General features: G+C 43.0%; 1 protein-coding gene across 9 annotated transcripts in view; it reads right to left on the reverse strand.

Moving 5' to 3' along the window:
• Positions 1-23110, reverse strand: part of Rbms1 (RNA binding motif single stranded interacting protein 1) — a 217737-nt gene that overhangs the window by 36972 nt on the left and 157655 nt on the right. For all 9 annotated transcript variants that reach the window (XM_048425799.3, XM_048425798.3, XM_048425801.3 and 6 more), the window contains exons 3-4: positions 8941-8999; positions 4025-4116 (exon numbers count right to left, since the gene is read on the reverse strand). In XM_048425799.3, the coding sequence (XP_048281756.1) occupies positions 4025-4116; positions 8941-8999 (151 nt within the window). The remainder of the gene's footprint in view (positions 1-4024; positions 4117-8940; positions 9000-23110) is intronic.

A 23110-nucleotide genomic window follows, 5' to 3' on the forward strand; every position in this document is an offset into this window, starting at 1 on the left:
TGAGCAGACCTGACAGAAAGCTTGATCTGGATCCCGTGGGCTCACAGCATACAGTGGGTTGATGTATGACTCAAAAGCTGAACAATAGAAAAGGAGAGAGCGGATTGAAAGGGCCTACCAGAGTGGCTGGGAAGTAATTACTCTCTTACTGATGGTTGGCAAAGGTAGATGAGAATTTGGACTTACTGGAAGCTGGCTTAGTAATACAGAGAATAACTCCAACACTCAGGAGGCAGAGGTGGAAGAATCATGGACTCAAACTTCACCCCAAGCTATGTGGTAAGTCCCCTCTAAAAAAGCCAAAAGAAGTGGACCGCACAGAGAAGTCTTGGAGTGAGTTAGATTCCCCGAGGAAGGCTGCCTAGGAGGGCAAGGAGAGAGAGTTCATCAGAGGAAAATGACAGTTAGCTTGGGGGATGGGTGATAGGTTGGGTAGAGAGCTCAGCAAAGCATCCAGGGCACTTTATGAGAAAGAACATCTGCCTGCTTCCTGGGAGAGAAAGTCAGATTACATCACTGCTAGGTCAAGAGACCTTCCCGTTCTCTGCTAGCGCTCCAACTCTGAAGGGTTAGAAAACACAGCTAGGGAGCGGAGAGAGGCTGGGTAGGAACACACTGCCAGGAGCAGACCTGACTCCCAGGAAGGAAAACTTCACCACTGTTACGCGATACTCAGAATTTCTGTGAAACAGGACTGTGGATTTAAATTATAAGCCCTGCACATCGTACATTAATAATCTCTTCTTTAAGGGTTTAACTTCAAAATGTTAATCAAATGTTAAAATATTTTGCATCATTTTAGTAAGAAAAAATTATAATACACTACATGCCAGTCACAACCCCAACCAATCTTCGAAAATGTAATTAGATTTAGCCACAATGTAACGAGGCCCATTCATCACATGCCATTCTACATGGGCATATAATAAATGATCACTGGGATGGAAACCTTCAGAATGGCGCTTCCAGATCACCTAACAGTCAATACTGTTGCCAGCAAATAATTGCAATGTAGTCTGTGATGGCTCCTCGGAACCAGCAATAGCCAAGGCTCACATATCTTGTAGGGCTCTGGGCAGTCTGTGGGACCTCTACACATGACCCCACATTCTACACGCTGTATCGGAAACGTACTGGCGCTCTCCCTGCAGCAGACTCTCATTTAAACATCACATTGAATGAGGCTGGACAACATGAGTACAGAAGGGATGGCTGTAGATGTACTGAAAGGGACGCTGTATTTTATGGCATTTAGGTGTGAAAACTCAAGAGAAGGGACGCGCTGCAGAAGCCACTAGACTTCTCCTGGATATTATCAGAAGAGAAGGGCAGAGCTTCGCAGAGTGACTCAGGATGCACAGAGTGAAGGGCAGAACTGTGGTTTTCTGGGTCAGTCCTGCTTATCCCGTGCCCAGTCGCACACTGATTACACGGACAGAGCAAACGTGCTACAAACCGGAGCGCAAAGCAGGCTCCCCGTGTTCACAAGGTGCTGACAATCTCAAAGTTGTTCAGCGCCAACACTGGACACGGCTCACATGACGGGCCATCATCTGAAAACTGGGATGCTTCCAGTTTATGGTTTCTGTTTGTCTTAACTTCTACTCTGGAGGTGAAGAACACCCAAAGGCCAATTCAGTGCCAAGCTGTGAGGATTATAGGGAAGGATCACTTTAGGAATTCACTTAAAGTGAATTCCTTAGATCTTTATGTGGGCCGATTCTTATACTCAAAGTATTTCTATGGGGCAGCCGTAGGGCTGCGAGCAGCTAACTTAGCTCTCAGGTCTTCTCAGGTGATACACATCTTCCTCATCATCCTTGAGCTTGCGTCAGCCTTCTTTCCTGGCCATGTGCACATTCCTCTGGGAGGGATCTTGTGTGGTACTATTCAGAAGTAGCCAAGGACGGTACCCAGTTATTTCCCTCTGCACTTCATAAAGCCCCATAATAGAAAACTACTGCTCTTTTGAAAAGAAGATTGGAAATAACAAACTGCCAAATTTTAGGCTTGAAAACATCTGACACAGAAACAGATGTAGAAAAGAAAAACAGGATTATCTTCATAGCTGTACTACAGGTTCTATGGTTAAGGGTATCTATCATTCAAGCTTGCATTTGCTCTATAAAAATCAGGACATATGCACTGATTTAGTTAAAGTGACTCTGAGATGTGCTTCATGTGAAATAAAATTTCTGTTATAGAATACAGCACCTAAGAGATGCACGATGCTTTAAGGGTTGCCTCTGATGCTCACTATGTTTTAGTAAATATATGCTTAGTTGAAAGCTACATGTGGTGGCTCACATCCATAATCCCAGTAGTCAGGAGGTGGAGGGAAAGCATCAGAAGTTCAAGGTCATCCTCAGCTACACAGGAAATAGCAGGTGAGATATGTGACATCCTATCTCAAAGACAAAGAAAAGGCTCATTGAAAGCAAGCCGGAGAACAACCTGAAGTTTCTCAGCTTTAGGATTGTAATGGCTCTGGGTGAGAGATTTTGTTCATGCTAAACTAACCTTCCAAGTGCATCAAATCATCTAAGGCTTTCAACATTTTATACATTTGGATGTGTTTGTGCACATGTGTGATAGTATGCTTATCATCCAACCAGAGAAGTTGGACGAGTTAGTTCTCCCTCCCTACTGTATTGGTTCCAGGGACTGAACCCCAGTTTTCAGGTGTGGCAGCGAGCGTGTTTATCAGCTGGCCATCTCCAGAAACATCCTGACTTTGACAGCGAATCTGATCTGAAAGTCACAGCCTAGTCAGCCACGCCGTTCACATTTCTAAAGGATGGCCTTCTTGGATTCTCGCTTTCTAACTTTCCAAGGAAACTAGCAAAGAGAACACAATTCCGGGAAAAAGCATTATGTCTTACAGTAATTAAAACCCAGGCAGACTGTGGTAGAATGCTTATGAAGCAGGAAACATATGGCCTCCGTTTTATAGCCCTTGAACACTTTTAGGCATACTCCTCACTTGGAGGAACATTTCAACAATATTCCTCAGCTAGAATGCTTAAAGTTCACCAGAAATAAGTCTTGAATGAAGTCCACATAAAACTACCAAAGGATAGGTTCATATTACATAAATAGTCAGGATGCAAAAATCATCTGGCTACTAGAGGTAAAACAGCATCTATGGCGTACATTTACCTCCAACCTTCCATTTGTATAAACCCAGGTGTGAGTCAGTTATATATCACTTCAAATTTACTGTACGCTACGCACAATTACCTTTTGGATCTTTAACTGTGTGCGTCTGTGTGTGGAGGCTGGAGGTTTGCATGAGAGGACTTTCTCAATCGCTCTCCACCTTAGTTTTTGACAGGGTCTCTTGCTGAACCTGCAGTTCCTCAATTCAGCTAGACTGGCTGGATAGCAAGTCTGTAACATCCTCCTGTTCCCTGTCCAGCACAGAGATTCCTGAAGTAGTCCACTGAGTCTGGCTTTTACATGCCTGCCAGGTATCTGAATGCAAGCCCTTATGTTTGCATGACAACATTACCAACCAGTCATCTTCCAGTTCCATCCATATCTTATTAGATACATCTTCTGGTTACCATACAAAGGAATGGGTGTCACTGTGACATTTCTATACATACTCATTATATTTTGTTCTCATTTACTTGCCCCATTCCTTCTCTCTTTTGGCTCCCTCCTTTCCCCAAATACTGCTCATTCTGCCTTTGAGACATATATATCCATTACCTTCTCTTCGAGGTGTGCCTAAAACAAATTAGTTCTTTGTACAAAGAACTGTTAAGTTCTATCTTCAGAAAACTATAGATTTTTAAAGCCTTCTGGAATTCTAATTATCTAAGAAAATTTGGTGCTATTTCTGGATTTACTTATGGGGTTATATACTTTACTATGTAAAGTATACACACTTGCCTAGCCTCCTTTAGACTACAAGGAAGAAAGTCTCTGAATAATTGCTATTGCTGAGGATGCCTGGGTGTGTGGCAGTGTTCGGAGGGACAGAGGAGTGGCAACCTTCGGGAACACAGACTCCACTCACCTTTGCCATCTGGGCTTGGACTCCACTAGCCTTCAGGGCAGAGACTGCTTTCTGAGCTGCTGCAGGGCTGTCGAAGTCAACAAAACCATAACCTGAAATGCAAAAGATACTCTTCTTAAGCCATGACCTTTTGAGTATATAAAGTGTTAAGAACAAACAAACAAAAGGACTTCATCCTGGTTCTGATATGGGCGGTAGAAGTAGATGTGTCTATGGTCAGTGGCTTCCTCGGTCCTTCAGAGCATCCTTTAAAGTGTGTGTAGGGTGAGGGGTGGGGACTTGAGCTTTGTCTTCTTAAAGATCTTCTAAGGTGTCCTAGAGTTGAGCTGGAAAACACCTGACATTTAAGTTGCTAATCAAGGTAAAAATAAATAAATAAATAAATGGAGGGAGGGAGGGAGGGAGGGGCATTGGGGTTGCTGTGAGAGACAGCTTCAAAAAAAAATCTTTTAAAGGATATATATATATATATATATATATATGGAGTTAAATAACTGAGCTCAAAAGTGACAGGAGCAAAAGTTATGTATTCTACAGACTATCCCTTAGTTTTCTAAGTTAAAACAAGTATGACCATTTGCTACTAAAAGATGATCTCAAGTTTAGTACCAAGTTAAAAGTGCTCAGTTACCTAAAGTAACATTAGCTCCCTTCAAAACAAAGGAGAGGCTGAGAATGCCTCCAGCTCCCTGAAACAGAGACTTCCGCCATGTCTGTGTAAAGACTGAAGACGGTAAGCAATCCAGCAGAACACCCCTAGGAAGGCCGCTCTTCAGTGCGCATCCACCTGTGGTGTGCACACTGTCAATGAGCTCCCCATCTATGGTCCAGGACACAATAAATCAAGACAGGAAGTGAGGGGTGGAGGGCTGAGGTGGGGGGCATTCAAAGTAAGCACACGGACGGCACCAGCAGTGCAGACTAGCGGGAAGAACTGTTGCAGCAGCGCCAACAGCCCACGACGCTCGCAGATGCACCAGAAATCGCTGCATGGAAGTCATTGCGGATGTTGCGCCCTCGTCATACACTGAGGAATGGGTCAGCATCTTTAGTGCAATGTAAAAGACTAGCCAGGCGCCCAGCCAAATACCACCTTTTCTCTGAACTCGTCACATGAAATCTGATTTTTATATAGGCATATATCTCTATTATACTTGTGTGCATACATGTGTATACATCAACGCACATGCATTTATATTTTAAAATTTTTGCTTGAGGTGAGGTCTTGCTACCTGGGACCTCAGCCTCATGAGTACACACCTGGCTCTAAAATTAATCTTAATAAGTATTATTCGAAAAAGCATGGCACTATTTAGTAGGTTGTGAAGCAGAGGAGCCAGGCCTACTGTCAATATTCAGAATTGACGAGGAAACAGTAATTTTGAGAGCACTGTACTGGGTCACAGTGACAAAGCACACCACGGCGAAGTCAAACAGAAACAACCACCATGCTGCAGCATCACCCTCAAACCCTGGTTGTTTGCAAAGGAAGTTGAGTGGAACAAGGCATCAGTTACAGAAGCAGACATTTCAGGAGATGTAGACAAGGAAGCTAAAACAAGCAGCAGCTTCTTTATAGTACTCAGAACTGGACTGAGAGAGGCTGGATTTGATTTAGCCAGCACGGGAACAACCAGGCTGGGAAGAAAAAGGCCAGCTAAAGCATACAGTGCTCCTTAACTGCCCCGGTAGAAGGCAGGTGGGACATACTTGGGGCTTATGCTAATAGGCATCATGCTTAGATTCTCAGGCAAGCTCTGCCTTGGTCTTTCTCATACAACTCCATATAGAGTATAAACAAACAAACAAACAAAAGACACTCCCTTTTACCAATTCTGCCACCGCCAACACATTACACTAAGCAGAACATCTCTGCTATGATGCTATCTATTGTACAGTCCTGCTCATGTAATAGGACTGTTCTTTGTTTTATTGTCTTAATAAGAGAAACACACACTTGTTGCACTCAGTCATTGTAAGCACACGTTTCTGGTCTTGGTTGAATCCTATTCTGAAGATAAATAAAACAGGAAATCATGCAACTGTGTGCTGTCCATTTATCCGTAAATTTAAGACCTATAAAATTTTATGCAGAATCTATAGAATTAATTTGCTCTTGTGTATAAACAGAGATGCAGCTGTCTTTGAAGGTGGGGCTCACGAAGTGACATGTAGGTTTGCTCACTGATGATGCTAGAAGATTGTCATCAGGTCCCGGGAACGCCAGTGGTCATATTCATCTTGCTTACTGAAGTCTGCCCTCACTGTCAGACGACTGAACACAGGCAGAGTTGTGGTCTGCATGTCTGCTTTGGTTTCTACCAAACACAGGCTCGTTTGGGGATAAAAATGGCTTTTTCTGTCCTCACTTCACCAGCCTGATTTACCCTCACCCACGGTTTTCTTATGTGTCAATGTAATCCACGCTCTCATCTAAAAGCAGTTTCTGAGAGTCAAGCCTTTGTGGGCTTTTCTGTCCTACCCTGCCTTTGACATTACTGGTAAATGCTTAAAAGCCTTCTGCTTGCTAAATTTTGACAAAAATTGAAATATAAAATAAAAACAGTCTTCAACAAATAATGTAGCTTATTTTAGAGTTAACATTTTCTTCAACTTAACTTTGGCCAAAATAGAGGGTCCCAAATAAGTCTGTGAAAAAGTCTCATGACCTTCTAAGATCTCTTGGTGTCATGTATGTAATACCTAAATAAATTCAATCTCTAAAAATTGTATTTAATATAGTGTTTCTCGATTATGTAATTCTCTATGTGTCTCTTCTGTATTAATTCATCTATAGCTACTCAGACTATCTTATGTGAAAAACTCTCCACACACATATCTATATCCACATCTATATCCACCTATCTATCTATATCTATATCTATATCTCTATATCTATATGTCTATACCAACCACAGCAAGTTACTGTAGGTGGCACATTGTCCAGCTCTATTACAAACCAAACTGTTACTTCTTCTGTGTCTCAACATTACTTCCTCATCCTGCAAACTCACTCTGGCTTGCATAACTTTATAAACCCACTCTGGACCACCTCTCTGCTCCCACCCCATACTCTATCCCCTACGCAACTGCTGATGCATATCCCAAAGGCTAACGAGACCAAGAATCTTGGAAAGGGCCATGCCTAACCCAACAGGGTAGTGTCTTCCAAGACCCGCTTGCTGGGAAGGGATCCAGGAGACTCTCTGGATTGACCATCAGCACTGAATCACCTTCTCTTTTGTTTGGAAGCCTCATTAATCTCTCCAGTTTGTCTGTGGCCACTTTCCAACCATGCAGTTTCGTGTTCGGTAGTGTGAGATTGCCCGTTCTTTCTTTTCACTCATGCTCTTGCCCAGATCACAATGAACAGGGTAGAATTCTGGCTTCTAGTAAGAGGCAGCCGCTGGAGAAGAGCACAGAGCAGTACCTGTCAGTCTGGCACGGGAGAGTTCTGCTGGGAGGAGGGGCTCTCCCCAACTCCACCTCACAGCTTTGCCACATCAGATTCCTTTGGAGTGAGGAAAAAGGGAGGGAGGAAGGGTAGACTAAAACCATTTACCCACTGTGATTTCTCTCCCGGTTTGAAGTTCACTTTTGAGATCGGCTTCCTGCTTTGTGTTTGGCAAGAGCCTGTTTTTCTCCATAAAACCAAAAGACGTGTGTGTGTGTGTGTGTGTGTGTGTGACTGATCTCCCAAATTATTTATTGATGCTAAATAAGACTAATCTTGGCAACTAAGTGCATGCATTTCCGCATGCATTTGACTCTCTCCAGCTTAATTCATTTTAAATATTCATTGGGTACCACTCTACATAAAGCACACTCTATTCACTGTCCTAAGGCAAAACTGCCTTAATGTGCCATGTTGATTAAACATGGGCTTAGATATTTGCCACAATAGCTCCTTTAAATCTAGGCACTTTGAAGAGGGGCGACTACAATGGACCACTTCAAGTCTAGATTAAAGGAAAGGACTGGCTTACAAGGGGAGGCCTCACCCTAGGCTTCACTTACGTTCGCTGCCTTTTTCAGGGTTAAGCCAAGGCCCCATCAACACTACTTGAGAAACTGGGGTCTAATTAATGAGGGGATTTTCCTTTTCTGCCTATTCCTGTCAACCCTCCTTCAATTCCTGGGGTCAGTAGTTAGAGTCAAAGTCAGCTGACTCCATTCTTCCATGTTCCTAGAAATCACATGCCTATTGTTAAGATGCTGGATCATTAAAAGTCAGATGCGCAGAGCATCTGCACCGCCCTGCTCTGGACGCTTTCACGTGCCGCTCAAGGAGCTGGATGAGCTCATCCTAATTGCATGGAAAACTGAAGGTCAGTGCATCAAATTAATGCAGCAGCATATTTCAAAGGGGCGCGTGACCTCCCCTCCATGTTACAATTTGGTCAGTGAAAATGGTTCTCTCCTCCCTGCCGCCAATACTGTCAACAGGCATTCAGGGGAGAACAATCGGGAGTATTGAAACATGTAATTAAGTACTGCTTAAAACTACTCTATTCTAATTAATAGAGCCAATTTACACAATATGTAATCTTTTCAGTTCTTTGGTACAGTCCAATGGTCTCCAGTAAGCAGCTCTAATCTCCCCGGGCTCAGGAAAGAAAAGCTATTCTCTAGCCCGACTCCCCCTTTTAGAGGCAGGGGCTAAATGCCAACTTGTATTTTACATGTTAACTCTACTGGCGCCAAAGCCAGGATTCTGGCAAATTGCTAGTTGTGGGGTTTCCAGCCAAAACTCAACTAGGGACAAAACAAACGTAAGCAATATGCTGATATTGTGCAAGACAGAAACTGAGTGACATATGAGGCCTGCTTTTCTTTTTAACACCATGAGGTTAGTTGTGAAACTTAAGATCTTTCTAAGGCTATGGCAGAGGAAATGACTGCCCACAGAAACATACCTTTGCACTTGTTGGTTGTCTTATCCAAAATTGCCTTCGTGGAGACGATTTTTCCATATCTAAAACAAAAGGGAACAAGAAGAAGTCATAAGGAACTCCTATTCATGTCCAAGTCCAAAGAACACACATATTTTTTTCAAACATCTGCAAACTTTAAAGTACAAAATGTTCTTTACTAAGGGGCACGCAATGAGAATTCTGAACTTTAAACTAAAAAATGGAATGGCCGGGATCTGCCTTTGAAGCTCCCTATTAAGTCTGATGTTTAGCTTTGAAGAACAGGTACTCTCCTGACAATCTTCAGGGAAAAAAAAATAACTGTACACTCTATACAATTTTTCCCTCATTCTGGTAACATTATGTCTGTGGTCAACTACAAAGCCAAATACAAGGCCACAGATCTATTAAAGTTCGACGACCCACATAGCTTTTATGAAACACAGACAGCAAAAGAAGCTGTTGTATTTTTCTATTCATTCTGGCTCGGTGAACAGTGCTGTGTGGTCACAGGCTGGGAGACAGTTGTATATATATTATGCTTAACAAACTTAAAAGATAAGGGAAGATAGGTAAGCTAGGCTTTTCATTTCTTTGGCCAAAGACTTGTTACTAAGATCACTTTTGAACTCAGTAATAACTAGGGTATTACTACCACGGTGAGAGTTAGCGTGTGTGTGTGTGATTATGAAACTGAACAGGGGTTAATCACTAATGCAATGATTGTGTGCATAAGAAATGTGGTTAAATTTATTACGGTGTCATAGAAATTGGGGAGAGGAAATGCAGTGACATTTCATGTGTATTTTAATAAATAAAGCAAGGAAAAACGCAAACTGTTCTGATTTAGTTAAATGTAATTCATACACACATGTGGATATTAACTCCATTCTCTCTTGGTGCAGACCCTGAAGAGGGGCTGTTACCTACGCTTGTTTTCTAACGACTCAGGGAAAAGTTTAAAAAATAGTATTTGCATTTTTTTTTAAAAAATCACAGCAAACAAGAGAAATATGCAGGATATATTTCATGAATCTGGGGCCCAAATTTCCTCACATCTACATAGTTAAGTTCTAAACTTCCACTTTCCTGATGGTTAATTTACAAGATTTTAAACATGTTCTCTTATGCCTTTCTCATGATTGACTTTTGAGAATTGAAAGACGGAATGAGTTTTAGTGCTGGGGATGAGGCCAAGTGGCTGAGTACTTGTCTAGCCTGTCACAAATGCACAGAGGCACTGTGGAGGGAGAGAAGAAGAACCTCAAGTACCTTAAGTGTGTTTGGCGATCTAAGAAATATACATCCCGTTTTACACCACTCTGAATATAATATACTTATACTTGTACATTAAAAGTGGCTGATATACATTTGTCTGGAAGAAACAGACAGCATGAGTCACCTCTCCTGGCCATTTAACTCTCTTCCTTCCTCTGTCTAATCATGCAGTCAAATGAGCTCTAACTAGGCATGAAAGGAAAGATAATTTAAGGTTCCAGTGATAACTACATCTAAGAGGCATAATGAAGCACAAGCACCTTCAATTCCCCGAAGAAGCACTGAGCATTTATAATAACATCAACTTGGATCACCATGTTTACAAAAAAATAGATCTACGGAAGCACAAATGCCAACACCAAACAAGGACATGAAGATGACCCTTTAGCAGCTCCTCAACGTGCAAGGTCACAGGCTTCGTGGCTCCTTCCTAGCATTCTCCCATCTGCAGTCTTCGATGAAAGCATTTCTTAGATTTTGTCACCCACTCATTTCCAAAAGCAGGGAACAGTTGGTATGACTCCAGCTTCGAGTAAGGGGACTGAAAGTCACTTAAGTTACGATACTATGCCTGAGGTCTCAGAGAGACGGCTTTTTGTTGGCCAAACAGTAGGACATTTAGGAGAAGGTCAGGAGTTGGCACTGTCCCCTCTGCTGCTGCTCAAGGACACAGAGATGTAGGGCGACATGAAGAGGCCACTCAGGCCACACCACATCCCTGCCCCACTGAACTCTTTCTTCTCTAGTGTTCCTGACACTGGCGCTTGCTCCCACGCCTACACGGTGGGCACTTCTCTTTGTCGTGGGAACTGGTCCCCACAGGGGTGGCTCGCCTTCCATCTCAGCGGCCCACTGGAGCTTCCATTCCACTTCCTTACCTCTCTCTTTACACTTAGCTTTTGATCCTCAACCCTGCCTTTATCTGGGCATTTACCCAGAGATGAAGGTTTAATTAACTTTTTAAAACGCCAATTCTCTTTCCTGACTTTTTTTTTGCACACACAACTTCTGTGAGAGCTTTTATGTCTTTGCCTCTTTCTTTTTCTACTTAAAAGTCTTAATATTTCATTAAGATAGTATTTAGCTAAAAAATCACCTCATGGGCACCACTTTCAAAATTCTGTTGTCGAAGCACCCCAAACACATACTCCATCTCCTCCCTGTATCTTTATTCAATAATACTTTTTCTCTCCCAATCTTCCACCAAGCTCAGATTACCTGGAACCATATCAATGCAGTCATTTCTGAATGAACCCTGCTGAGCTCTGTCTCTGCTGCTCCCCAAATCTCCCTTCCTTCCCTGTGCTGTCTAGACTTATATAAAAAGCACTGGTCCTCTGGCCTACACCAGTCCTTTTGAGAGGACCAGTCTGTGCGCAGATTTACCTCAAACACCATTCCAGACACGTCCATCCCATCAGCCCGTTTACTCCAGCTTACCCATCTTGATCCCAAAGGGCCTGCCCAAATCTTTTTTCCCAGAAGCCAGCCCTAATTGTCTGATTCACTAAAGAAATAATAAAGGGGATTACACTTACCAAATTCCTACTTATACTTTTAAAGCTGTGCCATGAACAATGATGAGGCTATGTGTGGTGTCTTACATACATGTTACCTTCACAATCTGTTATGGCTTCCATCATTGTAAATGGTTAAAAAAAAAAAATCACGGTTTGAGTCTAAAACATTGCCCAAATTTCCAAAGTTCAAAAAATGCACAGTATCTAAGTTTTCATTGCAACAGATTTTTGAAGTTGTAAGAAGCAGTCTGTCCTTCATTAGTTCAAGCAATAAAAGAAGACTGGGGTGGGTACAACAGATGGACGGACGGACTTGACGGCCCCTTCCATTTCGATACCGGCACAGATTTCTCTTTTTTCCAAGGGCAGCAGTTTTGGTTGTTCTAACCTGAAACAAATGCATGGCTTGAGTCTTACAAAGAGGAAAGGAACAGAAGAGGCGTTTCTGAAATTTATCAGTTTGCCTTCCCACCGCGGCTTTCGTCAGCTCGGGCCTGGACTGAGAGACCATGATTTCACTGAGAGGTGGAAAGGCTCTACTCCATGCTGCTGGCTTCCCGCACACAGGGAGGTGATGATTTGGAGCCAGTGAGGGGTGCTAAGGGGTTTCATTAAAGCCTCCACATTGTTCACTCTGAGCATAATGCGAAATGGTCACTGCTGCCCTGGTAGCTTTACTTGGAGTCAGATTTAATAATGGGGAGGAGATGTTACAGGTAATTAGAACTTATGTAAATCTACTGTCAATCACCAGTGCCCGCAAGATTAACAGAGGGTTGGGTACAACTTTATAAAGTGTTCAGTACTTGTTTTCCATTTGCAGCTTAGCTTAATTTGCTTAAAAAAAAAAAATTAAGGGGCTCTTGACTGGTAGAATGCAGACTCTAAGAAGAATGCAAGGCGCAGGGCTGGGGAAGCTACTGTGCCAATGTGGATTCTCCAGGTTTTATCCAGCTTCAAAGTAGCAAGGTTCAGACCACAGCCCTCGCTGCCCTGATTAGGATGCTCTCTGCTAAGAGTAGCTAATCCACTCCAGAGGAAGCACTGGCAGTAAAGGGATAAAGAGTAATTAAGAGACGTGACGACTGCAGGATAATTAGAATTTCAAAGGGAGAGGATAACAAGCAAAAATTCACAGAGACCGGCTTGCTCATGTGGACAAAGCTGAAGAGCTGCTTAGAATGTACTGGACATTCTTTAGTTTGCATATACCTTTATTCCTTTCTCTCCCATTTCCACTTATGACTAAAAGCAAATATATTTTAGTTTTAATTTAAAAAAAATGATCTTCTGTTCCCATAGCTCTTTCCCTTTTAAATTATAGCTTTCTTTTTAGTTTCTTCTAATCACAAAATCAATACAGACTACTGGAATTAGAGCACAGATATTAGGCTGACAAAACTAAAATCACCCAAAGTCCTAGATCTGAATGGTGGTGCACTTCCCTACAGGTTGTAAGCGATGGATGTGCAATCCTACGCACACACACTCTTTCCCTCCCCGCTTCCCATCCCCTTTCCCCAGTTAACATATGCTAGGGCTTGGAAGAGATGCGTCTACACCAACCACCACCAACAGATGGCGATCTTGGTTGATATGTTATCTCAACACACTGGTCATTTCAAGTTTAAGGTACTACTTGGCCGTGTTCATGCTAGACTTGGGATACACTATGGACACTATTAAAGCTGCAAAAGCAATAAGCACATTAAACAACAGTTACAAGTAATGTGTGCTTATAATGTTAACAAAAAAAAATAGATGCATTACATTTGAGAAAAGCCAAACACTGCTCATGAATACAGGAGAATGGTTTATGTTTACTTTAAACTCAGGAACGCTCCTTAAGAACAATGAGAGATGAGGTGACGATATAGATAACAGATATCAAGAAGGACAGGTAGTATGGAGTGAGGAAAAACTACTTAAAAACATTGAAGCTGATGACTTAGTCAGTTAAATCAGGGCGGGGCATCAAAGACATTACTTTATATTAATACTTTATATTAATACAGTTCTGACTTTGTGGCACGGGCTGTTGAGTGATGGACTCATAATTTAATCTTCCCAACAACCGTTTCCTCTTGAGTAGGTGGTATATAACTTCTACTCTACAAATGTGAAACTTAGGAAAAGACTGAGTCCACTCAGGGCCACACAGCTAATAAGTACCGAAGATCCAGGGCAGGAAGTTTGCTTTGGAGTTTAAAGGCCACGTGTGCTGACAATTACAGAAACGTGGGTCACCAACCACAGATAGGTTCAAAGCAATTCCACTGTTGAGTTGCGTGCTTTCGATGAGTAAAGGGCAGACTGTCACCACTAATGTCTCTGGGACTGACGCTGATGACATTCAGAAAGAGGTCACGCTGGCCTACCTTGGGATAAAACATCCAATAAAATATATCAGCGAGAGAAAGGACAACTAATCTCAAAGTTTACAAGAAATAATTCATGGATCAATCCCATGGGAGCAAATCTGGGGACTGTCAATCAAATACATTCTTGTTATTTTGGAATTTTTAGAGGAAAAGGAAAAAAAACTCATATACAAATACAAACTTACTACACTTGGGAGGTAGAAGTTAGACAGATCTCTGAGTTCCAAGGAGGCCTCAACCTACAAACTGAGTCACAGGACAGTCAGGGCTACACAGATTTTTGATTGCTTTTCTCAAAAAAAAACAAAACAAGGGGCTGGAGAGATGGCCCAGTGGTTAAGAGCACTGACTGCTCTTCCCAAGGACCCAGGTTCAATTCCCAGCACCCACATGGCAGCTCACAACTGTCTGAAAACCCAGTTCCAGGGGATCTGACACCTTCACACCAAAGCACACAAAATAAAGGTAAATACACTATAAAAAATTTTAAAAACAAAACAGTAAAAAACCCAAACTTATCTTCACACTCAGATCTTCTGAGTGCACACCTACAGCTAGTGCCTGACCCCCCCAAAACCATAACCTCATTCCTACCCTGACGGGCACAGAGACGATGCTGAAGAGGGGAGTTTTCTAGTTCACCCTTTCTGTTGCTATGTCTTGCCAAGGGCCTCTCAGGAAAGGGGGATTTCCTAAAATTTGCTTTAGCTCATCGAACTTTGTGCTTGGCCAGAAAAAGGAAAACAGGGTCCAAACGACCTCCGCTTAGCAGCAAAGTCTGTTAGTAAGCAAGGGGGAGTGATTTGCCCACACTATTCTAAATCCCCACTGCCCCAAATAATTGAATTGGTTAATATTTTCTCTGTTGAGCAAAGGAAATAGTAGGATTTAAAGGTGAGGTACAAGATGTGAAATTTTTCAATTAGGTAATCAAGTTCAAACAGATTTTCTAAGACTTTATGTTTCATGCCGACAATGTTCATGGTTTCCAGAAAAGTGGTCTAGGACATGAAAATATTAAGCATGTATAAAGATGTTTCATTATTTTTTTTTAGCCAAACTCAGATAATCACCCCATCTCTGTGTGCTGTATGGCTCCAAGGGGTGGTGGTTTATATGCAGCACAGGGACCTGGGTCTTACACAACCGGAGACAAGGCCAGAGTTTCCCGAAGACAAACGCTTGGCAAGAAAAGCAACTGCAGACCTTAAGGTCAGCCGCAACTGAAGCCCTGGTGCGGAAGGCCAGCCGATCACAGCAAAGACTAGCGTAGCACCAAAGGAGAGATCAGATCAAGAACGCGACTCACCGGTATTCATAGCATGCCCCAGTGTGACCTTCACCACGCAAGGCCTATGAAAAATGTATAAGATGCCAGATCAACTATGAAGGGGACAGCCCTTTGAGGGTTGGGAGGACTTTTCAGGACAAAACCACCTCAGTACCAAGATAAAAATCCAAAGATCTTGTCTGCAGAATCCTAAACAAAGAAGGCATAAATACAGAAGGAATGTCAGGCTGAGCATGCTGGCCTTTGGGGAGCACAGAAATCCAGGGGCAGCCTAGGAAGAACCATGAACACTGAATATGTTTCCTGCAAGCCTATCAGAGAACAACAGAAATCAAGGACGGAAAGGTCCTGGAGTGGCCTGCCTTCCAGAGGAAGAGAACAGACTTTTCAACTCTAGAATTAAATGGCAAAAGCAAGATTTTAGCAAGATTCATGAAAAACTTTATGCCCGAGACTCGCAAGGAGAGCCACGTCTTTAATTTGCTTTGTATGCTTAAAAATTAGTATGGATGACTGATGAGAGCCGGGGGTTTCCAGGGGCCAGCAGAGACTTAAGACAAATGGCTTCTCTGGAGGAACCTTAAATGCTCAATTAAACTTCTGAGAAAAACAGTCCCAGGTGTCTTCTGAGAGAGCCAGGGGCTTGTCATGAATTCAGAAGACAGAGAAGGCGACCCTCAAGTTCATGTTTCTGAACTGGAGAAGTCAGGGATTTCAGCCCAGAGCCTGCAGGCTGGGATGAATCGCAGAATTCAGCTTATTGTCATGTGGTCTCAGGGGCAGCTAGTCTGGCTGTCTTGCGGCCGGTGAGCTGACGGGAGACATCACAGAGATTCTGGGACCAACAGCCACGCCACACTTGTTTTCCAAGAGGTAACATAGACCGTAGACCTACACACCTGTTTCTTCTGAACACCAAAAGATAAATACATCCTATACATTCGAATGAAATCAAATCGTTTTTCTCCAGATTTTGGAGCTAATAAACTAATAAACCATTGCCATCAACTTTCCTCCATGAAACCAGTACTGATCACACCATATCCAGCTGGAAATAAAAAGTGTATAGAAACACTAAACTATCTTGTTAAAGAGCAGCAAAGATGCTCACGGGCAAGGGGGATATTCTATAAAAAATGTAGCCTCTCCTCTAAAAGCATTATAGAAACTTGGATTTACAGCATGGATTTATGGCTGCAGTTTAGAATAAATTCTATCACAACTGGCAACCAAACTCAAGCAGTTTCTCAAGAGCACACGGGACACCGATGCTCACATACATCCTGACACTATTTATGTAAGTCACTATACTGCAGTTCTTTACAGTTACAGATGCTTGGACCCAAATTTCTGTTCCCAAATGAAATAGAACCAAGGACGTTTTCTAAGTGTATGTCATGCAACTGATCTCAAAGTCTCATACTCTGATTAATATGCAAGTCACAATGCAAAGACAACTTGACTCTAGAAGGCAATCTTTTATCTCTGGATTGATATATCCATTACGATTATTTTTTTAAACTGTTTTCTTCTTCCACAAAAATCTATAATGTATTTCTTCTGCTGCCTTGATAGTCTCACCTTATATAGCAATTTACCATAAGGAAAACTTGGTTATAACAGACAGAAGGCAGTTATGGAGATGTGGCCTCAAGTTCTAATGCAGCCAATGACCAGCTCTGGGACATTTTTGGTAGCATCTATTAAAAAGCCAACAATACCTACCTCACAGAAGACACAGTTTGGTCCATAATGGCTTTTCCTCCACTTCCCCTCCAAATAAGGATCCCAATTACAACAACCTAGAGTACTTTCTTACCAAAATATTAATGTGACCCTATATTGCAATATGTTGAGAAAGAACAGACCTGTCATTTTTGTTACTTTTAAAGCACAGTTTTCTTTGCATATTACACATAAATATTCAACATATATTGGTTGAATACATAAAACATAAACAGGCAATATAATTTTTTCCAATGAAAGTGTGCTTGGTACCAAAGAGAAAGAAGTGTGTGTGTGTGAAAGAATTGACAACGAGAGATGAGAACTCCTACATGTTGTCTTGGAAAATAGATATGGGTGGAATTTTATCCTAATTTAGCTTGTAGGATCATAGGAATTAAAGCAATTTAGGAGTTTAACATGAAATAAAAAATTAGTAACAAAAAGAAAATTACAGAGTTGGGGCCTGGGAAAAGCCTAGACAACTCCTTTTAAATAGCTCTAATATGTTGTACTTAAAAAAGAATAAAGCAAAGTAGAAAATCTTAAGAGAGACAGACACACACACACAGAGACAGACACGTGCATGCAACCAGTCAGAGGCTACAGAAACTGGCTGTTCACAACTCCAACACTGAAAGCCATAAATGCCCACTTCATTCAAAGCAGGGCAGAAGGACAGAGGCCTAAGGCAAGCGTGTTTTCTGAAACCCTCAGGACAGAATGCGAAATTACCTCAACGTAACTGACTCTGCCACAAGCCCAAAGCATCAGAGTCAAACTGGACGTTTCTTGGACTTACACTCAAGCTGGCCGGGTTACAAAACGTGGCCTCAGTGTATTGATTACCAAGCACGCTTGATCCTTTGGGAGGACAGCGATGCTCCACTGGCCCGCAGTCCAGTAACGCCAGGCTGAGAAGAGACAGAAGAGGGAAACAGCACCTACCTTCCTTATTTCACTTCTGACAAATGTGGAGGGACTACGGTATAAACGCATCACGGTGAAGGGCACACTTGGTCTACATAAGGGAACGCCAGCCAGCAGCTTGACGTCTTTCAATTTACTCAGCTCCAAAGGTCCCTTGTGACAATAGTTGCAGCTCCAAGAGCCGAGCTGAAGGAGAGGGATAAATAAGGCTCCCATATTGATTACCCACAGGTTTGTCCCTGAACCACATTGTCCTTAGATGCTGCAGATAAAGATGAGCAAGCATTTCAAAGACACAGGGGTGGAGCCACAAGGGCTCAGAAGCTTGCACCGTAAGAAAGGCAGAGAGAAATTAGCTTTGTCTGAAAGAACGCAGCGGAAGCGGAGCGGATGCTCTACCATAACTTCTGTGTCGGCTGCACTCCACTGCCACAACCTAGATGAAGGTGCTAGGCTCACACTCTCTGTACCTCAGATTCACGGCACTTCCCGGTAGGTGTTCTGGTTGTACGTGTCAAGGGACGGGGCTGTATGTAATAACCATTTGGCCAATGCTTATCTACTGTTTGACCCAGTCATAAGAATTTCCACAGTCTTGGTCGATGTTGCACAACAGGACAGGTAAGCATGGGCTGTAAAATGCGAGATTCTTCGAAAGAACAAAGAACTCCCAAGATACTAGACATAAGGAGCTAGGAAAGTGAAAACTGACTGAAAGCCAAGTTCTGAAAAACTAGAGAGACTTGGGAAGCCATCAAGCACCAGTATGTGGCTGTTTCCTCCAAATGGGAATTACTCCCTCCTGGAGGGAGGACGCAGCCCCTAAGACTCAAAGCTAAGGAGACTCGGCACTCACAAGGGGTCACCCCACAATGCTGTACAGGCAGTGCGTAGCGGAAGTGAGGCCATGCCATAGCAGAGCTGCCTGTAAATTGTTCAGGAGCACCAGGAGCAACTTGCAATGTTTTGTTTCGTCAGCCATACTGGGGTGGGATGATACTTCTTCTGTAAATGATCTCAGTAAACCTAATGGTTCCGCGGTGTGTCATCTGTGCCCTCTCTTGGGTAGAAAGACATGTGCTCGTGTCTCCCTGGAAAACAACCAGTGGATTCCTTAACAGCCCAGCCATGTGCACTGGATGCTGGCTCTATTTGGGAAGTGGTGAGAAAGAGGAGAATGCTTTACTTGCACTAAATACACAGAAATTATGTGCCCGCGAGTCACGTGATGGGATCAGGAAAGGTGAAATTTGGTGGAGAAGCGGCTAACTCATGGAACCAGTGTTTGGTTAACACAGAGCAAAGCCTCCGAGGGCATCCTAAAAGGTCTGGTCCTCAGCCAGTGTGTTTAAAAAAAAATGAAAATAGAAAAAACCAAAAACTGTGCCCTACACATCAGGTGACTGGCGGCACACTCTCAGATATATAAATGTCCCAGAGCTAGACGGGAGGGCAAGATGTCAGAATACTCCAAAATCTCTAACAAACTAGAATTAATACTTCCCTAATGCAGACACAGTAACACTCAATAGAGAAGAATAATTCATCCACAAGTTCTGAAGTGGCAAAAATCAACCGACAAAGGCTTGGCTTATGCACATGAACAACCCTGGGTTTTCGATAGGGGTATGTCACATTCTCTAAATAGCTACAATTTAGGCTGCATGGACTCTGTAAAAGCTATTGAATTTTAACAGTTATTGAATGAACCTACTACCAAAAGCTATGTCAAAGTCCTAAGTTCTCCACATGTTATCTTTTGAAACAGGGTCCTCTTTGCAGATGTAATCAAGACAAGCTATGCTCCCCTCCCGAGGGCTGTAGTCAAGTAAGACTGATACCCCTTTTAGAGGAAAACCAACGCATAAAAAGGCGGAGGCGGCTAAGCAATGATGCAGGTCGCGGAGGGCAGGATGCTGTTCAGGCTAGCAGCACTAAGAACTGTCAATCACCATATGTCACAGCCAGGAAAAGACAAGGGAGGCCTCTCCTGGGCATGGCCCTCTTGACACATCAAACATGGACTTCTATCTTCCAGAACTGAGGATAACGGACATTTGTTGGTTTAAGCTCCTCAGTTTGGGGCACCTGGTTATGGCAGCCAAACAGAAAAAAAGCACAGCTTTAGCCTAACTGTGTATTTCTTTATAGATCTTTGAACCCGTTATGCTCAATCTTCATTTTCTGCTCCGTAACACAATACCTCACTTGGCAAATGCACCGTCATTCTGCAGGACTCAACAGCTTCCCCAGAGCAAGCCTCTCGTGACCTTTGCAGAATGAGCTAGACACTGCCTCTGCATTGAGCCCACGAAAGCCCATCACGACAGTGCCCTGGAGCGGCATCCTCAACCACACCACGCTCCCTGCGTGGCTCTATCCTAACCAGGCTTGCAACCCTGGACAATTCGTTTACCACTTTGAGCATGGGGCTTCAGCATGGTGTCTGATAAATAATGAACATTCAACATGCAGGAGAAAAAGAGTGGAGAAGCAGTACCTACAGCCTGTTCTGACTGAGTACTTCATGTCTGAAGATGAATAATTATCCTGAATGCTTCTGAGAACCTGGTTGTGGGTGGAATGTGAAATGTCCCACACAGGCTCTGTATGGGACAGAACATACAGAAGGGGAAGAGGAAGGTTTGGACCCTGGTTGGTAGTGATGCTATGGGAGGTTGAAGAACCTTCAGGAAGCAAAGCCCCTCTGGAGGAAGTGAGTCATTAGGGTGGGTCTTTAAGTTTTTATAGTCTGGCCTACTACATGTCTATTCTCGGCTTCCTGATCTACCTAGCTAGGAGCAAGCAGCCTCACGTTCTGTCCCCTGCAGTTTAGAGCTGTTCTGCTACCATGCCTCCCTCCACGGTGACCTGCATTCTCACAGGGTGAGCCACAGCAACAAGGAGGGTGATATATTAACCTTACAAGCACATGCAAAAGGGTAAGCGCCATGTATGAAGCTCCAGAGCCTTATCTAGAACAAGCCACAGATGCAGGCCTTCTGGGCACTGACCTGGGAGAGGGGACTATGGGGAAGAGAGGTTATTTTCCATGGGGAACAGTGGGGAGTCTGTTGAAGTGTTTCTAGAGTGAGTCAGGTGACTGCCTAGTGGAGGGTGGAGGTACACAGTCCTTTACAAACTGACCTAAGAGGGGTTCCATGGTCACTGTAGGGCACCAGTGATAACCCAAAATGTAAGTGCAAAGAAGTTTCCCGACAGCTAAATTTATTCTGTGATTTTGACCTTTCTTGAAAGTTCTCGCAGGCCCCAGTTTGTTTTTCTAACATTACATAAAACTTCAAATCTACCTGAGGCTAGCCATTTTTGTTTACCTTACTAACAGATTTTTTTTAAAAAAAATCTGGAAATATTCTATATTGGAGAGCAAGAGTTCAGTTTTCCTGCATTGAGAGTGGAGCCAGATAGATCAACAGAATTAATGTCAATAACAAGGGTTACTTATATAGATGACTGAGTGAAAGATGCAGGCGCAATACACCCTCTAGAAATCACCCTTGACAGGATTTACTTTGTGTAAATTTCACCTTCAAATCAAAACGAAAATAGAGCTCAATAAAATTCTATAAAATTGTCTATGAACCGAGCAGGCCACAAACAAAAGAATTCACATGTGAACATCAAGATAGCAGCAAGAAGGCTTGCCGTGTTCCTGTCGCTCCAGACGAGGCTGCTGTGGGCACTTATCAGCAATGGTGTCTCCTTGCACTTCCTGTCACCACCCTGCTGAGGCAGCAGAGCAGCCTACTCCTGAGCTTCCTGCTTCCTTGGCTGCTTTGTTTAGACTTCTGCTTGAAAAAGGTGGACAGAGACCAGAAGGACGGCCCAGTGGGCAGAGCCCTGCCCTGCAACCTGATGGAGTTTGATCCCTAAAACCCACAGAAGGTGAACAGTAGAGAACTGGTCCTCACAAAGGTGTCTTCTGACATGTGTCACATAAACACGCACACACATGCACACACACATGCACACACACGCAAGAACAAAAACTAGAATTAAAGAAATTTAAATGAAAGTAAAATGTGTCCCAGCATGACGGAAGTGTTTCATGGACCCTTAGAAGGCCCCTTAGACCCTGGGGAGAAATGACTAGTTTTTAAAAGGGAGCGAAAACCCCAGTGCTATAGGAAAATCTGAAAGCATGGCATCAATGAGTGCAGCCGAGAGTGTCACCACAGAACACGAACACACTGTATGTACACGCATATATACAAGCAGTTCTTTTCAAGTAAAAACTACCTTGTCCTTTAAAGTTCAAGTGCACCATCTCTGGAGGGGGTTGGCTACAGTACCACTCACATGGAGGTGAATACATGTTTGCAGACCCAGACCAAGGTGCTGCTGGATAATGATATAACTGGGAGGCAAATACGGTGTGCTTTATCATATACTGGTATATATGTACACCATATATATGGTATACCATAAATATGGATACTTTATACATATATTGTATAGCATATACAAATATCAGTAGAGTTTCTTTTTGAAAGTGTGTGTGTGGTGTGCGCACATGTTCATGTGTATATGTGCACACATGTTCATGTGTGTGTAGATAAGTATGCAGTGGAGGACAGAGGACAACCTCAGGTGTCATTTTCAGGGACATCATCTATGTCCTTTGAGAAAAGGTCTCTCGCTGGCCTTGAATGCACCAATTAGGTTAGACTTGCTGACTAGTGAGCTCCAGGGCTCCTCCTGTCTCTACCTCCCCAGCACTGAATGGCAAGCATATACCACCACACCCTCTCATTTCCACATGGGTTCTGGGGATCAAATTCAGGTCAAACGCTTTAGCAACTGAACAGAAAAGGTTCCTGTGGACACCTAGCACCCCCAACCCTTCTCCCTCGTCACAGGTGGGCTTTCTTTCAGCTTGAATTAAAAAGGGATATGACAAGAATATCTCTCTTCTGCCCATTTGAAAAAATACAAATTACACATAGTCTTCATTCTGATCCTGATATTCCAACCCCTTTTCTTATAAGGATTTCAGTACCTGTCTTAGAACTGGAGTAGAATACAAG

Source organism: Myodes glareolus, chromosome 21 (genome assembly GCF_982192425.1).
Source record: "Myodes glareolus chromosome 21, mMyoGla1.1, whole genome shotgun sequence".
NCBI classification, from domain to species: Eukaryota; Metazoa; Chordata; class Mammalia; order Rodentia; family Cricetidae; genus Myodes; species Myodes glareolus.